Source organism: Salmo trutta, chromosome 36 (genome assembly GCF_901001165.1).
Source record: "Salmo trutta chromosome 36, fSalTru1.1, whole genome shotgun sequence".
In the NCBI taxonomy this organism is placed as follows: domain Eukaryota; kingdom Metazoa; phylum Chordata; class Actinopteri; order Salmoniformes; family Salmonidae; genus Salmo; species Salmo trutta.
Window position 1 is genome coordinate 39,192,583 of NC_042992.1, and position 12,771 is coordinate 39,205,353.

The window sequence follows — 12,771 nt, forward strand, 5'->3', positions numbered from 1 at the left end:
AGCTATGTAATTCTCGTCAAAAGTAGTGCAAAATGACTGTTTAGACACGCAACCCAATTGAGCTTTTGCCCAATTCTGGCCAGTCTGTGTAAACACAGCCCATGTAGGGAATAGGGTGCCATTTGGGACTCAGCCGGGGACTTTATTGGGGCCCATTACCACTGGGGTGCCAGGTTTGACATACAGCTGCAGCCTCTCGAAGATTAGAGCAGTCAGCAGTGCAGCTCTAATCGATTGGCCCCTGAGCCCTATATAAATTTACCTGAACAAACCAAATTCCTCTACCATAATGAGAAATCTAAATAAGCCATTTGCTAAGGCTAAGGGGGAGCGAGCGATTAAGGATCACATGAGCAATTCTGGATAATTTGTGTAACTGTTTTTTTTTTAGTAAGACTCCATTTCATCTGTGCTTGTGCTAGGCCTAACAAGCTGCCTTATGTCATAGTGCCATCACAGAAACATGGTAATGTATGACTGACTGACAGCACAATGACAGTATAATAAAGACCTTTGCAGGGAGTGCCCATCGAAACTTTTACTTTTGTCAGTGTTCCCTACTACAGGTTTTTTAGGGCACTATTCTGACAGGCTTTACAAATCTGACTTTTTGAAAGAGCGATCAACAGTCAGAAAAGTTTCTCTTCACCCCAGCAGCAGGGATAGACTGGGACCAGAAATCAGCCCAGGCATTTCCAACACACCAGCCCATTTTTTCCCTTTGAGGCCCCCACACCAGCCCCCAAAACAAGCAAAATAATTACAATTTTGCCCAAAATAAACTAATAAAATAAATATATAAGGCCTACTGGGCTAAAGATGGACCAGCCCATCTGGCATTTTCCAGAATTGCCCTTTGGCCAGTCCATCCCTGCCCAGGAGGGTAATGAAGACTTCACAGGAGCAGAACCCAGACATCAGTGATATCCCTGTGGAGAATAACAATCCATGCATTGATAAGCACCACCTGAGTTCTTTATCAAAATGACAGTAGGAGGTAATGAGTTGTTCCAACAACAAATTGAGCTAATTACTAACTTCACATTCAGCATGCAAGTGTGTGTGACCACAAACAATTATAGTCTGTGCCCTAGGGATGAACAGGAAAAAAGTACAGTAAAAATATTGAACACAATTTTTCTTCAATATATCATTTTATTTAAAATAATGTTACAATGTTTCTCTACATGACATTTCCAAACCTGTAATATTTTTTTCCTTTTTATATTGGTTATTAAACCTTCATATATTTTAAGATATAAAAAAACTTTCCATTTTGTGTTACAGTATCAGTTGTTTATTCATGTTTTTAGTTTTGATGAGTAAATCCAACACTGCTTAACTTCCAAAACTTGACTCAATGTATATTTTAGTTAGGTCTTGCTTCCCCAAATACCCTACAGTAGTACTAGGACACTACACTATGATTTCCCACAGCTTTAATAATTTGCTGAAATAAATTAAAGTTTTCAATTGAGAGAGAGTGCATTTTTATCCAAAGGACATTTTTAGGAATCATTTACAAGTTATGCTGAAGACAAAATATAAACATGTCTAGGTTTTAATGTTGCCTACTGTACTTGACATGGAACAAAAGCCCTGTTCATGTGAAACGTAAAGAACAGAAATCCATGTTTTACCTACACAAAGAAGGCTAACAGTCGGAAAACAGCATTTACACCTCCATGTTAGTTAGTCGTTTAGAATGCCTAGCTCAAGTGTTAAGAAGCGTGTGCTATCCTTTAATGCCAGGGTGGTTTCAACAGGGCAAAACATTTTGGAACGTTCAGATATAAAAACACAGTATGTAGAACAAACACCCCTTCCGACATTTTTTTCAGTCTTATGTTAATGTAGTGGTGGCTGAATCTACAACCACAGTGTCAAGCTGCTATCAGAGGACACTGACCTTTTAATAATACTGCAAACAAAAAGGTAGGGGTGAAAGATCTTTTGAAATACATTCGATCGGGGAGACATGATCACTCTCTTACAACTGACATTATAGAGATGCAGCAAAGTAAGCACAGGTGACTAGCGTTATTATAGCTCGGAACAAATGAGTCACAAAGACAACATCTTAGCATCCCCGGCATCTCACTGGCTCCTACCCCCTGTAACCATGACGATGGACCACTGACAACCCACTCCACATACAAGTGTGTGCACCTGTGTATGTGAATTTGTATGCATGCGCCCCTGTACTTCCAGGGTATGAGAGCCAACAGACAGCACCTGCTACAGCCTAGGGACGTAGACCAAAGTCTGTCAAAGGCTTTTTTCCCCCACAAGAACAGATACCATTGCGACGACATCAAACATTAAAGAACATTAACATGAATACGTTATAAGGGTGAGTGAGTCAGTTTTGTTATGCGGTCTGGGGCGAGACTGGGCATGCTCACACAGCGTAGTGCTGCTAAGGCAACCACATCTAGTCTGATGGCAGACCAACCTGGAGTGGAAGAACGGAACACTGGCACGCAGAACGGACACACACACACCTGCTCGTTGTCCCTCTCCCCCCTCTCAAAAATCACACACACACGTTCTGGTACAGCATCTGCTATCTTTATGTCATCCATCTCTAAACTGGCTGTCAAAACGAACAGGCAGCACCTCAATTGCACATCTTTAGCATTTCTTTCAGAATGCAGCTGTGGTGTTTATAGCGGAAATGCTAGTGTAGCGTTTGTCATTGGTTATTCTCCTTTTGGAAGGCAAGCAGTGCAGAACCATTCAATTAAGAATGGTAAAATGTTACACCTGTCAAACTTCAGTAATATCCTTTATTTAAACAGTTTCTGCTACAGAGAGGGACAGGAGAGAGAGGGGCTGAGGCATGGAAGAGGTGTGAGCTAACCTTACACAGCTTGAAAAGGCTGCGCTCACTAGGGGAAATGCCTCCCATCCATCTATCTGCACAGCTGTCACCCTGCACAACCCTCTCTGTGTTCTGTCCCAAGTGGCACCGTACTGCCTATGTAGTGCACTACTTTTTGACCAGAGCCATCAAGAGGTGCACTATATCAGGAATATGGTGCGATTTGGGACTCCGCCCTGGTCTTTATCTGCTGCCTCAAAACCTAAACCCCCATATATCCCATCCTAATCATGCCTACTGCCTTAACAATACTGAGGGTAACACTGGGGTCTAATCATTACGGAGACCATTTCCAAACCAAAACAGAGAAAGTATATAGATCTCTATCCACCAAATTCAGGTAGGTCCCTCCCAGTTTCATTCCGTTTAAGACAGGTTTTGCAACAGAATCGGCGTAATGAATATGCCCCTGGAGACGCATGCTCACGCCACCTTAATACTGTGACCGTTTGGTTAGACAAGGTGCAATGAGGGGCAGAGAGACAACGTGCATCATAACTGTGGCCATGGTCCCACTTATACACAGACACACACGGGTAATGGTCAAACTGTAGAGCAGTACTTAGTGGTTGATTTACAGAGCCCAACGGAGCAATCTCTGTCATGTCTGCTGAATACTGACTCAGTAGTACATAGTACTTTAGTAGTACTCTACCGCTCTCTGCTGGCTGCGATAGGCACTGCACCCAACACACTACTTCCATCCCTGTCTGTTTGCTGACCAATACTCAGAGTGGGGGAAATAATAGCTGGTTTCTAGTTTCTCTGAACGTTTAGTTCACAAGGTCAAACCCCGACTTCCTTCAATAGACGGCAACACCACTTTGATGAAAAACACAACTTTACCTCCGAACTTGGAGTTTCTGCTGAATCACCACAAACATTTTAAGGTGATAAAATGTTCACTCTTTTGGTGGTGAACTGCCAACAGACATCAGTCTAGACTAGAGTGTGTTAGAAAGGTTAGAAAATGTGAAAAATAGAGCAAGAATGAGAAGCCAAGAAGGAAGTTTTTCACACGGTTAGAATAAGGAATTAGTTGAGCTCTTATATTAATATATCACTTTAGCAGGTTTTTCTAAAGCATAGCTGTATTGTTTTTATGAACAAAACACAATAACCCCTTGCATCTCCAGTCAGTTACTTTTTTGTTTCCTATGCTTTTGAAAAGCATAAGCTGGTGCCCAAAAAGTTAGAAGATGTGCTGACTAACGGCGAGTAAACTATAGGCTATAAAAATAGAGTTGCACACACACATATAGATAAGCTGCCATTAATTTGTTAAGTTAACCACACAACTAATTACTGGGAGCTTATATTGTGCAACAACTGTTTTTATAGCCTGCAGCTTTTGACAGATAACCTTTTGTTTCTTATCCCCCCTTATCCAGAAAACCTAATCCATCTGATAATGTCCAGCACCAGGGAAAACCATTGCCAGTGACAATGGTGTCCCGCCCGCCCACCCTCCATTTTGTTTCCCAGCATGTCAGCTTGTAGTTCAGTAGACCAGAGGCACATTGAAAGCATTGGCCCGGACCAAACGTGCAGCAGAGCTGGCCGTCACAATCACGTCGCAGATGTCGGCTGGCTTCCTCGCTGGCGTTTCATCGGTTGATCGCATTAAGGAGTTCCCTTCGTCCAATGGTGCCGCAGACTGTTGTGAACATTGACCAATCGAACTGTACTGTTCTGTTTCCTCAACCAGTGGGGTGGCAGAACTCAGCTAGTGTCCCGCCCCATGTCGGAGGGGTGATGCATGGAGGAAAAAGTATATGCTATTCTATGAACATCTAGTAATGACATTAATGTTTTTTTTCCTTCATTGCTCGTCATCTATCTGAGAATTCCTGGGTTTGTGTGATTTTAAAATCAGTTTCCAGTTGTCATTTGGGGAGTGGATCGCCTAAGTACTCTTAGTTTTTTTTGTTACTTTTGCAGATGTCAATCTCGGTTGTGGCTGTGATGGCGTGAGTGGACCGATTCTGGTTCTGGTGGTGGGAGTATTTAGGATGTAGCGATCTCGCCCCCTAGATGGCGCCATCCCTTCTGTGTCTCCAGAGCAGGGAGATATTCTAGAATAGAGAGAAGGTTCAACTCAACCAGGTTCAACTCAACCACCTTCCCTTCCTAACAATGAAGCTGCAGATGTTATAAACAGAGCAGACATAGTGTCCAGTGTCCACTCTACAATTCTGCTTTTGCTGGTTACTTGCTGCCCTTTACCTTTCCTGTTCATTTGCTGCTCACTTTCTTTTGCTATTCACATACCTTTGCTGTTCACTTTGTCTTTACTGGTCACTTTGCATTTGCCATTCATATTACTTTGCTGTTCATTTGCCTTTGCTATATGACAGTCGCCACAGGGTAAATACCTGTCAGTCTGGGTTTATTCAACTTTGTGCCTGGGAAGGAAGTGACCTTGATATGGACCACATGTCTGATGTTCTTTTATGCTCATAAGCATACACCTGTATATGTGCTCCTGTACACCTCGCCTAAGGAGACGACCAACTTTGCTCTGTTCTCACTCATTCTTACCTACTGGGAATATTGGACGGGGGTGCTTTAAGCTTTCATGTCACTGAGTATAGTGGACTGTTAAAACTCGGGAAATAAGTATCCTCTTATCAGCAGCATTGTGAACGGTTGATGTGGTTTATGTTGGACAACAAGGCTTTCCAGAGCACACTTACCGTTGTTACTGCAGTTCTGGTTGTCTTTGTCAGAGGCCTCCTCTTCAACCTAACATGTGGAGAGGGAAAGGAGAATGAGTTTTGGAAAATAACTATTGGCGGAGAGAGAGGGAAATGGACATTTAGAGTGCCTAATGTTGTAAAATCCATTGTCTAAAACTCTTACAACGGTGAGGGCGGTAGGTAGCCTAGCAGTTAGAGCGTTGGGCCAGTAACTATGGTTGCTGGTTCGAATACCTGAGCTGACAAGGTTAAAAATCTGTCAATGTCGCCTTGTGCAAGGCACTTAACCCTAATTTGCTCCAGGGGCGCCATACTACTATGACTGACCCTGTAAAACAACGCATTTCAATTCACCTATCTGGTGTGACAATAAAACATGTATTTTTTTGTTTAAACAACATTGTAAGACAATGGAATTGTTCTGCCATTGTAATCTTTGGGTGGGTCGCTTAAGTCGAAACAGTAAAAAAATAACAATAAAAAAGATAATGTAGAAAAGATAATGGACCAATATATTTTTTTTATACTACAATCTTTAAGAACTAATAATCACCAACAAAAAAGCTAGACAGTCAGGGAGAAGACTTGAGCAGTATTAACTTTGTTGTTATGTTTGATCAAAAGAACACTGCATTAGCCATGGCAAAATGCATAGAATTGCAGGAAACTAGCTTTAAAACTAGGGATGTTAATGGTTGACCGGTCATGCTCATCAGTCTATAGGTACATTTGCATAATTTAGTGGAATTAAATTGCTTATCACCTGTTAGCCAGCGTGAGAGCACCTCAAAAAGATGGTAGTGAAACACGCTTTTATAATTTCCTTTTTTTAGTTAACCTTTATTTAACTAGGCAAGTCAGTTAAAAACAAATTCTTATTTACAATGACGGCCTAGGAACAGTGGGTTAACTGCCTTGTTCAGGGGCAGAATGACAGATTTGTACCTTGTCAGCTCGGAGATTCGATCCAGCAACCTTTCGTTTACTGGCCCAACGCTCTAACCACTAGGCTACCTGCCGCCCGATTCGATAAATTTTCAGTTGGTCACATTATTTTACTGTTTGGATAAAATGTAACCGTTTGTTGACCGGTTAATGGGGCCCTTGTCCAATGTAGTGCACTATAAAGAGAATAAGGTGCCATTTGGGATACAGACAATTAGTTGTGTATTGGAGGAGAAGGAAGGGTGTGACTCGTACCCGTTTCCTCCACTTGAGCTCACAGAAGACCCTCTCGAAGCACTCATGCATGTAGTTGAACTGGGGAGACGACAAACACACTTTGTTAGAATGAACTGTTCTACATACACTTAACAAAAATATAAAAACATTTACATTTTAGTAATTTAGCAGACGCTCTTATCCAGAGCGACTTACAGTAGTGAATGCATACATTTCATACAATTAATTAATAAAACATTTTTTTTTAATTGTACTGGCACTCCGTGGGAATCGAACCCACAACCCTGACGTTGCACACACCATGCTGGCGTTGCAAACACCATGCTCTACCAACTGAGCCACAGGGAAGACAAAAAAATTCAAGTTACACCATGCCCAAACCGTGCATCCACGTGCGCCAATTGATTTTTGTTCCCCCACACCAAACACGATCTCGACACGCATGTTGAAATATCAAAACAAACTCTGAACCAATTATATTCATTTGGGGACATCTCGAAAAGCATTAAACATTTATGGCAATTTAGCTAGCTAGCTTGTAGTTGCTAGCTAATTTGTCCTATTTAGCTAGCTTGCCGTTGCTAACTAATTTATCATGGGATAAATACATTGTGTTGTTATTTTACCTGAAATACACAAGGTCCTCTACTCCGATAATTAATCCACACATAAAATGGTCAACCGAATCGTTTCTAGTCATCTCTCCTCCTTCCAGGCTTTTTCTTCTTTGGACTTTATATGACGATTGGCATCTAACTTTCATAATAAGGTGTATTACCACAACGAACCGACCTCAGTTCATCTTTCAATCACCTATGTGGGTATAACCAAAGAGGAGATGGCACGCGGGTAATATGCTTCTATAAACCAACGAGAAGATGGGAGAGGCAGGACTTGCACTGCGTTCAGCGTCACAAATAGAACTGACTTCTATTTTAGTGCTTGGAAACGCAGACGCTCATTGGCGCGCATGAGCAGTGTGGGTGCAATGATTGAATAATATGTATGTGTACATTTATTTTTCAATGCTTGCGCACCTTGACGCAAGCAGTGTGGTCAGCATGTTACAGTTCATAGAAGGAAATCAGTCAATTTAAATAAATAAATAAATTAGACCCTTATCTATTAATTTCACATTACTGGGAATACAGATATGTATCTGTTGGTCACAGATAACTTAAAAACAATGTTGGGGTGTGTATCAGAAAACCAGTCAGTGTCTGGTGTGACCACTATTTGCCTCATGCAGCGCGACACATCTCCTTCGCATAGAGGGGATCAGGCTGTTGATTGGAATGTTGTCCCACTCCTCTTCAATGGCTGTGCGAAGTTTCTGGATATTGGCAGGAACTGGAACACGCTGTTGTACAGGTCGATCCAGAGCATCCCAAACATGCTCAATGGGTGACATGTCTGGCGTGTATTAAGGCCATGAAAGAACTGGGACATTGAGCTTCCAGGAATTTCATACAGATCCTTGCGACATGGGGAGGTGCTTTATGCTGAAACGAGGTGATGGCGGCGGAAGAATGGCACGACAATGGGCCTCAGGATCTCGTCACGTATCTCTGTGCATTAAAATTGCCATCGATAAAATGCAATCGTGTTTGTTGTCCATAGCTTATGCCTGCTCAAACCATAACCCCACCATCGAGCACTCTGTTCACAACGTTGACATCACACTTCTCCAGCGTGCCAGTGGCCATCGAAGGTGAGCATTTGCCCGCTAAAGTCGGTTACGACGTCGAACTGCAGCCAGGTCAAGACCCTGGTGAGGACGACGAGCATGCAGATGAGCTTCCCTGAGATGGTTTCTGACAGTTTGTGCAGAAATACTTTGTTTGTTCAAACCCACAGTTTCATCAGCTGTCTGGGTGGCTAGATTGTCTAGCCGTCTGGCTGGCTGGTCTCAGACGATCCAGCAGGTGAAGAAGCCGGATATGGAAATCCTGGGCTGGTGTGGTTACACATGGTCTGCGGTTCTGATGTCGGTTGGACATACTGACAAATTCTCTAAAACATCGGAGGCGACTTATGGTAGATAAGTGAACATTTCATTATCTCGCAACAGCTCTGGTGAACATTCCTTCAGTAAGCATGCTAACTGCATTCTCGCTCAAAACTTGAGACAAATGTAGCATTATGTTGTGTGACAAAACTGCACATTTTAGAGTGGCCTTTTATTGTCCCCAGCACAAGGTGCACCTGTGTAACGATCATGCCGTTTAATCAGCTTCTTGATATGCCACTCCTGTCAGGTGGATGGATTATCTTGGCAAAGGAGAATTGCTCATTGATGGCTGAACATATTAAAGCAGTGATTTATGGGAGATGTCCTTGTGTATTTTGTCTGTTTATTGTAAACTCACGTATGGTGTGAAGATCTTGACCCAGCGAGGTTTCTTCTCCCCCCTGGCGTACTCAAAGCAGAATGCCATGCCCTCCTCGTCAGTGTCCCAGCGCTGCATCTCCACCCACTCAAACGCTATCACCTGGTTCTGATGGGGCGGGAGAGAGAATGGTAAGTACATACACAGAGTATGAGCCAGAGTATACACAGACATACACTCAAATGTTTTTCCCTTTTGTTCTGTATGTGAGAGAAGCACGGCACACACAATAGAAGTCAATGTATACACACACGCACTCCAATCTCACTCACCTCAAGCGTGCCATCCTCTGTGCAGGCGTGCAGTTTGAAGTGGTGCATGCTGATGGCCGTGATGACATGGCCCTTCCTCCGGGAGTCACAGGCGCAGTGGGGGAACATGACCTCGTTGTAGCCCTCACAGGAGCGCAGCAGACTCAGGTACTGACAGACAAGATAAACCGCCATCAACCACACAGGTAGGCACCAAACAGACATGTACGCATTCAATATACACATTCATTTATTTATTCCTTATTTTACCAGGTAAATTGACTGAGAATAGCCCTCTGTGCCAGACATCACCTTCTACTATGAAGGAGATGTGAAGTCAATGATCAGAGAGCCTGAGCCCTTCAGCTTAAGAGCATCTCGGCAGGGGCGGTTCTGGGGGAGGGGCCAAGGGGGGCCGGTGCCCCTGTGACAACAATTTTGGACCCCCTTGTGGCCCCCCTAAATGTGGAGTATGACATTTTTTTTTACATAACTAATTTTTGCTATCGTTCTTTTTTTACATCCGTTATTAGACAGTAGCAACGCGGAACACTAATGATTATGAACATGGTCTTTTGCCTGCAATGCAGTGAAGAAAACAATATGATAACAATAACGTCTAATGTAACTGGACCCTCTAACAGTAGCAGTTTTATAATGGCGCCGGAGGAGATGGCCGCCGTTTTACGGTCTCCTAACCAATACGGCAGAAAATTGCTTCTAGATATCAGGACAGCGATTACTCACCTCGGATTAGACGAAGAGTTTTTCCAACAACAACAGCAGCAAGCAGGACTCACACGATATTCTCCAAACACCCCACAGGGCAGACATCCCAACTATTCGCAAAAGGAAGCGACGCAGAGGAAGAAGAGCCGGATGCCTCGTCCGGACCCGCAGAAGGCAACTTGGAATGCTGCCATTACCGTCAACATTACTCGCCAACGTGCAATCATTGGACAATAAACTAGATAAGGTACAATCACAAATATCCTACCAACGGAACATCAAAAACTGTAATATCCTATGTTTCACAGAATCGTGGCTGAAAGATGACATGGATATTCAGCTAGCGGGATACACGCTGCACCGGCAAGATAGAACAGCACACTCCGGTAAGACGAGGGGGGCAGTCTGAATATTTGTAAACAACAGCTGGTGCACGGAATCTAAGGAAGTCTCTAGATTTTGCTTGCCTGAAGTAGAGTACATTGTGATAAATTGCAGGCCACACTACTTGCCTAGAGAGTTCTCAGCTATACTTTTCGTGGCTGTTTATTTACCACCACAGACAGATGCTGGCACTAAGACCGCACTCAGTCAGCTGTATAAGGAAATATGCAAACCGGAAACCACTCACCCAGAGGCGGCGCTCCTAGTGGCCGGAGACTTTAATGCAGGGAAACATAAATCAGTTGTACCAAATCTCTATCAACATGTTAAATGTGCAACCAGAGGGAAAAAAATTCTAGATCCCCTGTACTCCACACACAGAGACGCGTACAAAGCTCTCCCTCACCCTCCATTTGGTAAATCCGACCACAACTCTATCCTCCCGATTCCTGCTTACAAGCAAAAATTAGAGCAGGAAGCACCAGTGACTCGGTCTATAAAGAAATGGTCAGATGAAGCAGATTCTAAACTACAGGACTGTTTTGCTATCACAGACCGGAACATGTCATCGGAAGAATCCCGGAACATTGAGGAATACACCACATCAGTCACTGGCTTTATCAATAAGTGCATTGAGAACGTCGTCCCCACAGTGACTGTACGTACACACCCCAACCATCAGCCATGGATTACAGGCAACATTCGCACTGAACTAAAGGGTAGAGCTGCCGCTTTCAAGGTGCGGGACTCTAACCCAGAAGCTTACAAGAAATCCCGCTATGCCCTGCGGCGAACCATCAAACAGGGCTAAGATTGAATCATACTACACCGGCTCCGACGCTTGTCGGATGTGGCAGGGCTTGCAAACTATTACAGACTACAAAAGGGAAGCACAGCCGCGAGCTGCCCAGTGACACGAGCCTACCAGATGAGCTAAATCACTTCTATGCTCGCTTCGAGGCAAGCAACACTGAGGCATGCATGAGAGCATCAGCTGTTCCGGACGACTGTGTGATCACGCTCTCCGTAGCCGATGTGAGTAAGACCTTTAAACAGGTCAACATTCACAAGGCTGCGGGGCCAGATAAATTACCAGGACGTGTGCGCCGGGCATGTGCTGACCAACTGGCAGGTGTCTTCACTGACATTTTCAACATGTCCCTGATTGAGTCTCTAATACCAACATGCTTCAAGCAGACCACCATAGTCCCTGTGCCCAAGAACACAAAGGTAACCTGCCTAAATGACTACAGACCCATAGCACTCACGTCCGTAGCCATGAAGTGCTTTGAAAGGCTGGTAATGGCTCACATCAACACCATTATCCCAGAAACCCTAGACCCACTCCAACTTGCATACCGCCCAAACAGATCCACAGATGATGCAATCTCTATTGCACTCCACATTGCCCTTTCCCACCTGGACGAAAGGAACACCTATGTGAGAATGTTATTAATTGACTACAGCTCAGCGTTCAACACCATAGTACCCTCAAAGCTCATCACCAAGCTAAGGAACCTGGGACTAAACACCTCCTTCTGCAACTGGATCCTGGAATTCCTACGGGCCGCCCCCAGGTGGTGAGGGTAGGTAGCAACACATCTGCCACGCTGATCCTCAACACTGGAGCTCCCCAGGCGTGCATGCTCAGTCCCCTCCTGTACTCCCTGTTCACCCACGACTGCAAGGCCAGGCACGACTCCAACACCATCATTAAGTTTGCTGACGACACAACAGTGGTAGGCCTGATCACCGACAACGACAAGACAGCCTATAGGGAGGAGGTCAGAGACCTGGCCGGGTGGTGCCAGAATAACAACCTATCCCTCAACGTAACCAAGACTAAGGAGATGATTGTGGACTACAGGAAAAGGAGCACCGAGCACGTCCCCATTCTCATCGATGGGGCTGTAGTGGAGCAGGTTGAGAGCTTCAAATTCCTTGGTGTCCACATGAACTAGAATGTTCCAAACACACCAAGACAGTCATGAAGAGGGCACGACAAAGCCTATTCCCCCTCAGGAAACTAAAACTATTTGGCATGGGTCCTGAGATCCTCAAAAGGTTCTACAGCTGCAACATCGAGAGCATCCTGACTGGTTGCATCACTGCCTGGTACGGCAATTACTCGGCCTCCGACCGCATGGCACTTCAGAGGGTAGTGTGTACGACCCAGTACATCACTGGGGCAAAGCTGCCTGCCATCCAGGACCTCTACACCAGGCGGTGTCAGAGGAAGGCCCTGAAAATTG

The 12,771-nt window shown here is 44.3% G+C and overlaps 1 protein-coding gene across 1 annotated transcript in view; it reads right to left on the minus strand.

Moving 5' to 3' along the window:
* Window positions 1-1,135: 1,135 nt before the first annotated feature.
* The window catches only part of snx27a (sorting nexin 27a), a 44,278-nt gene continuing 32,642 nt past the window's right edge, over window positions 1,136-12,771 (minus strand). The window contains exons 9-13 of the mRNA XM_029735834.1: window positions 9,428-9,577; window positions 9,135-9,263; window positions 6,784-6,843; window positions 5,581-5,629; window positions 1,136-4,959 (exon numbers count right to left, since the gene is read on the minus strand). Of these exons, the coding sequence (XP_029591694.1) occupies window positions 4,892-4,959; window positions 5,581-5,629; window positions 6,784-6,843; window positions 9,135-9,263; window positions 9,428-9,577 (456 nt within the window). The 3' untranslated portion in view covers window positions 1,136-4,891. The remainder of the gene's footprint in view (window positions 4,960-5,580; window positions 5,630-6,783; window positions 6,844-9,134; window positions 9,264-9,427; window positions 9,578-12,771) is intronic.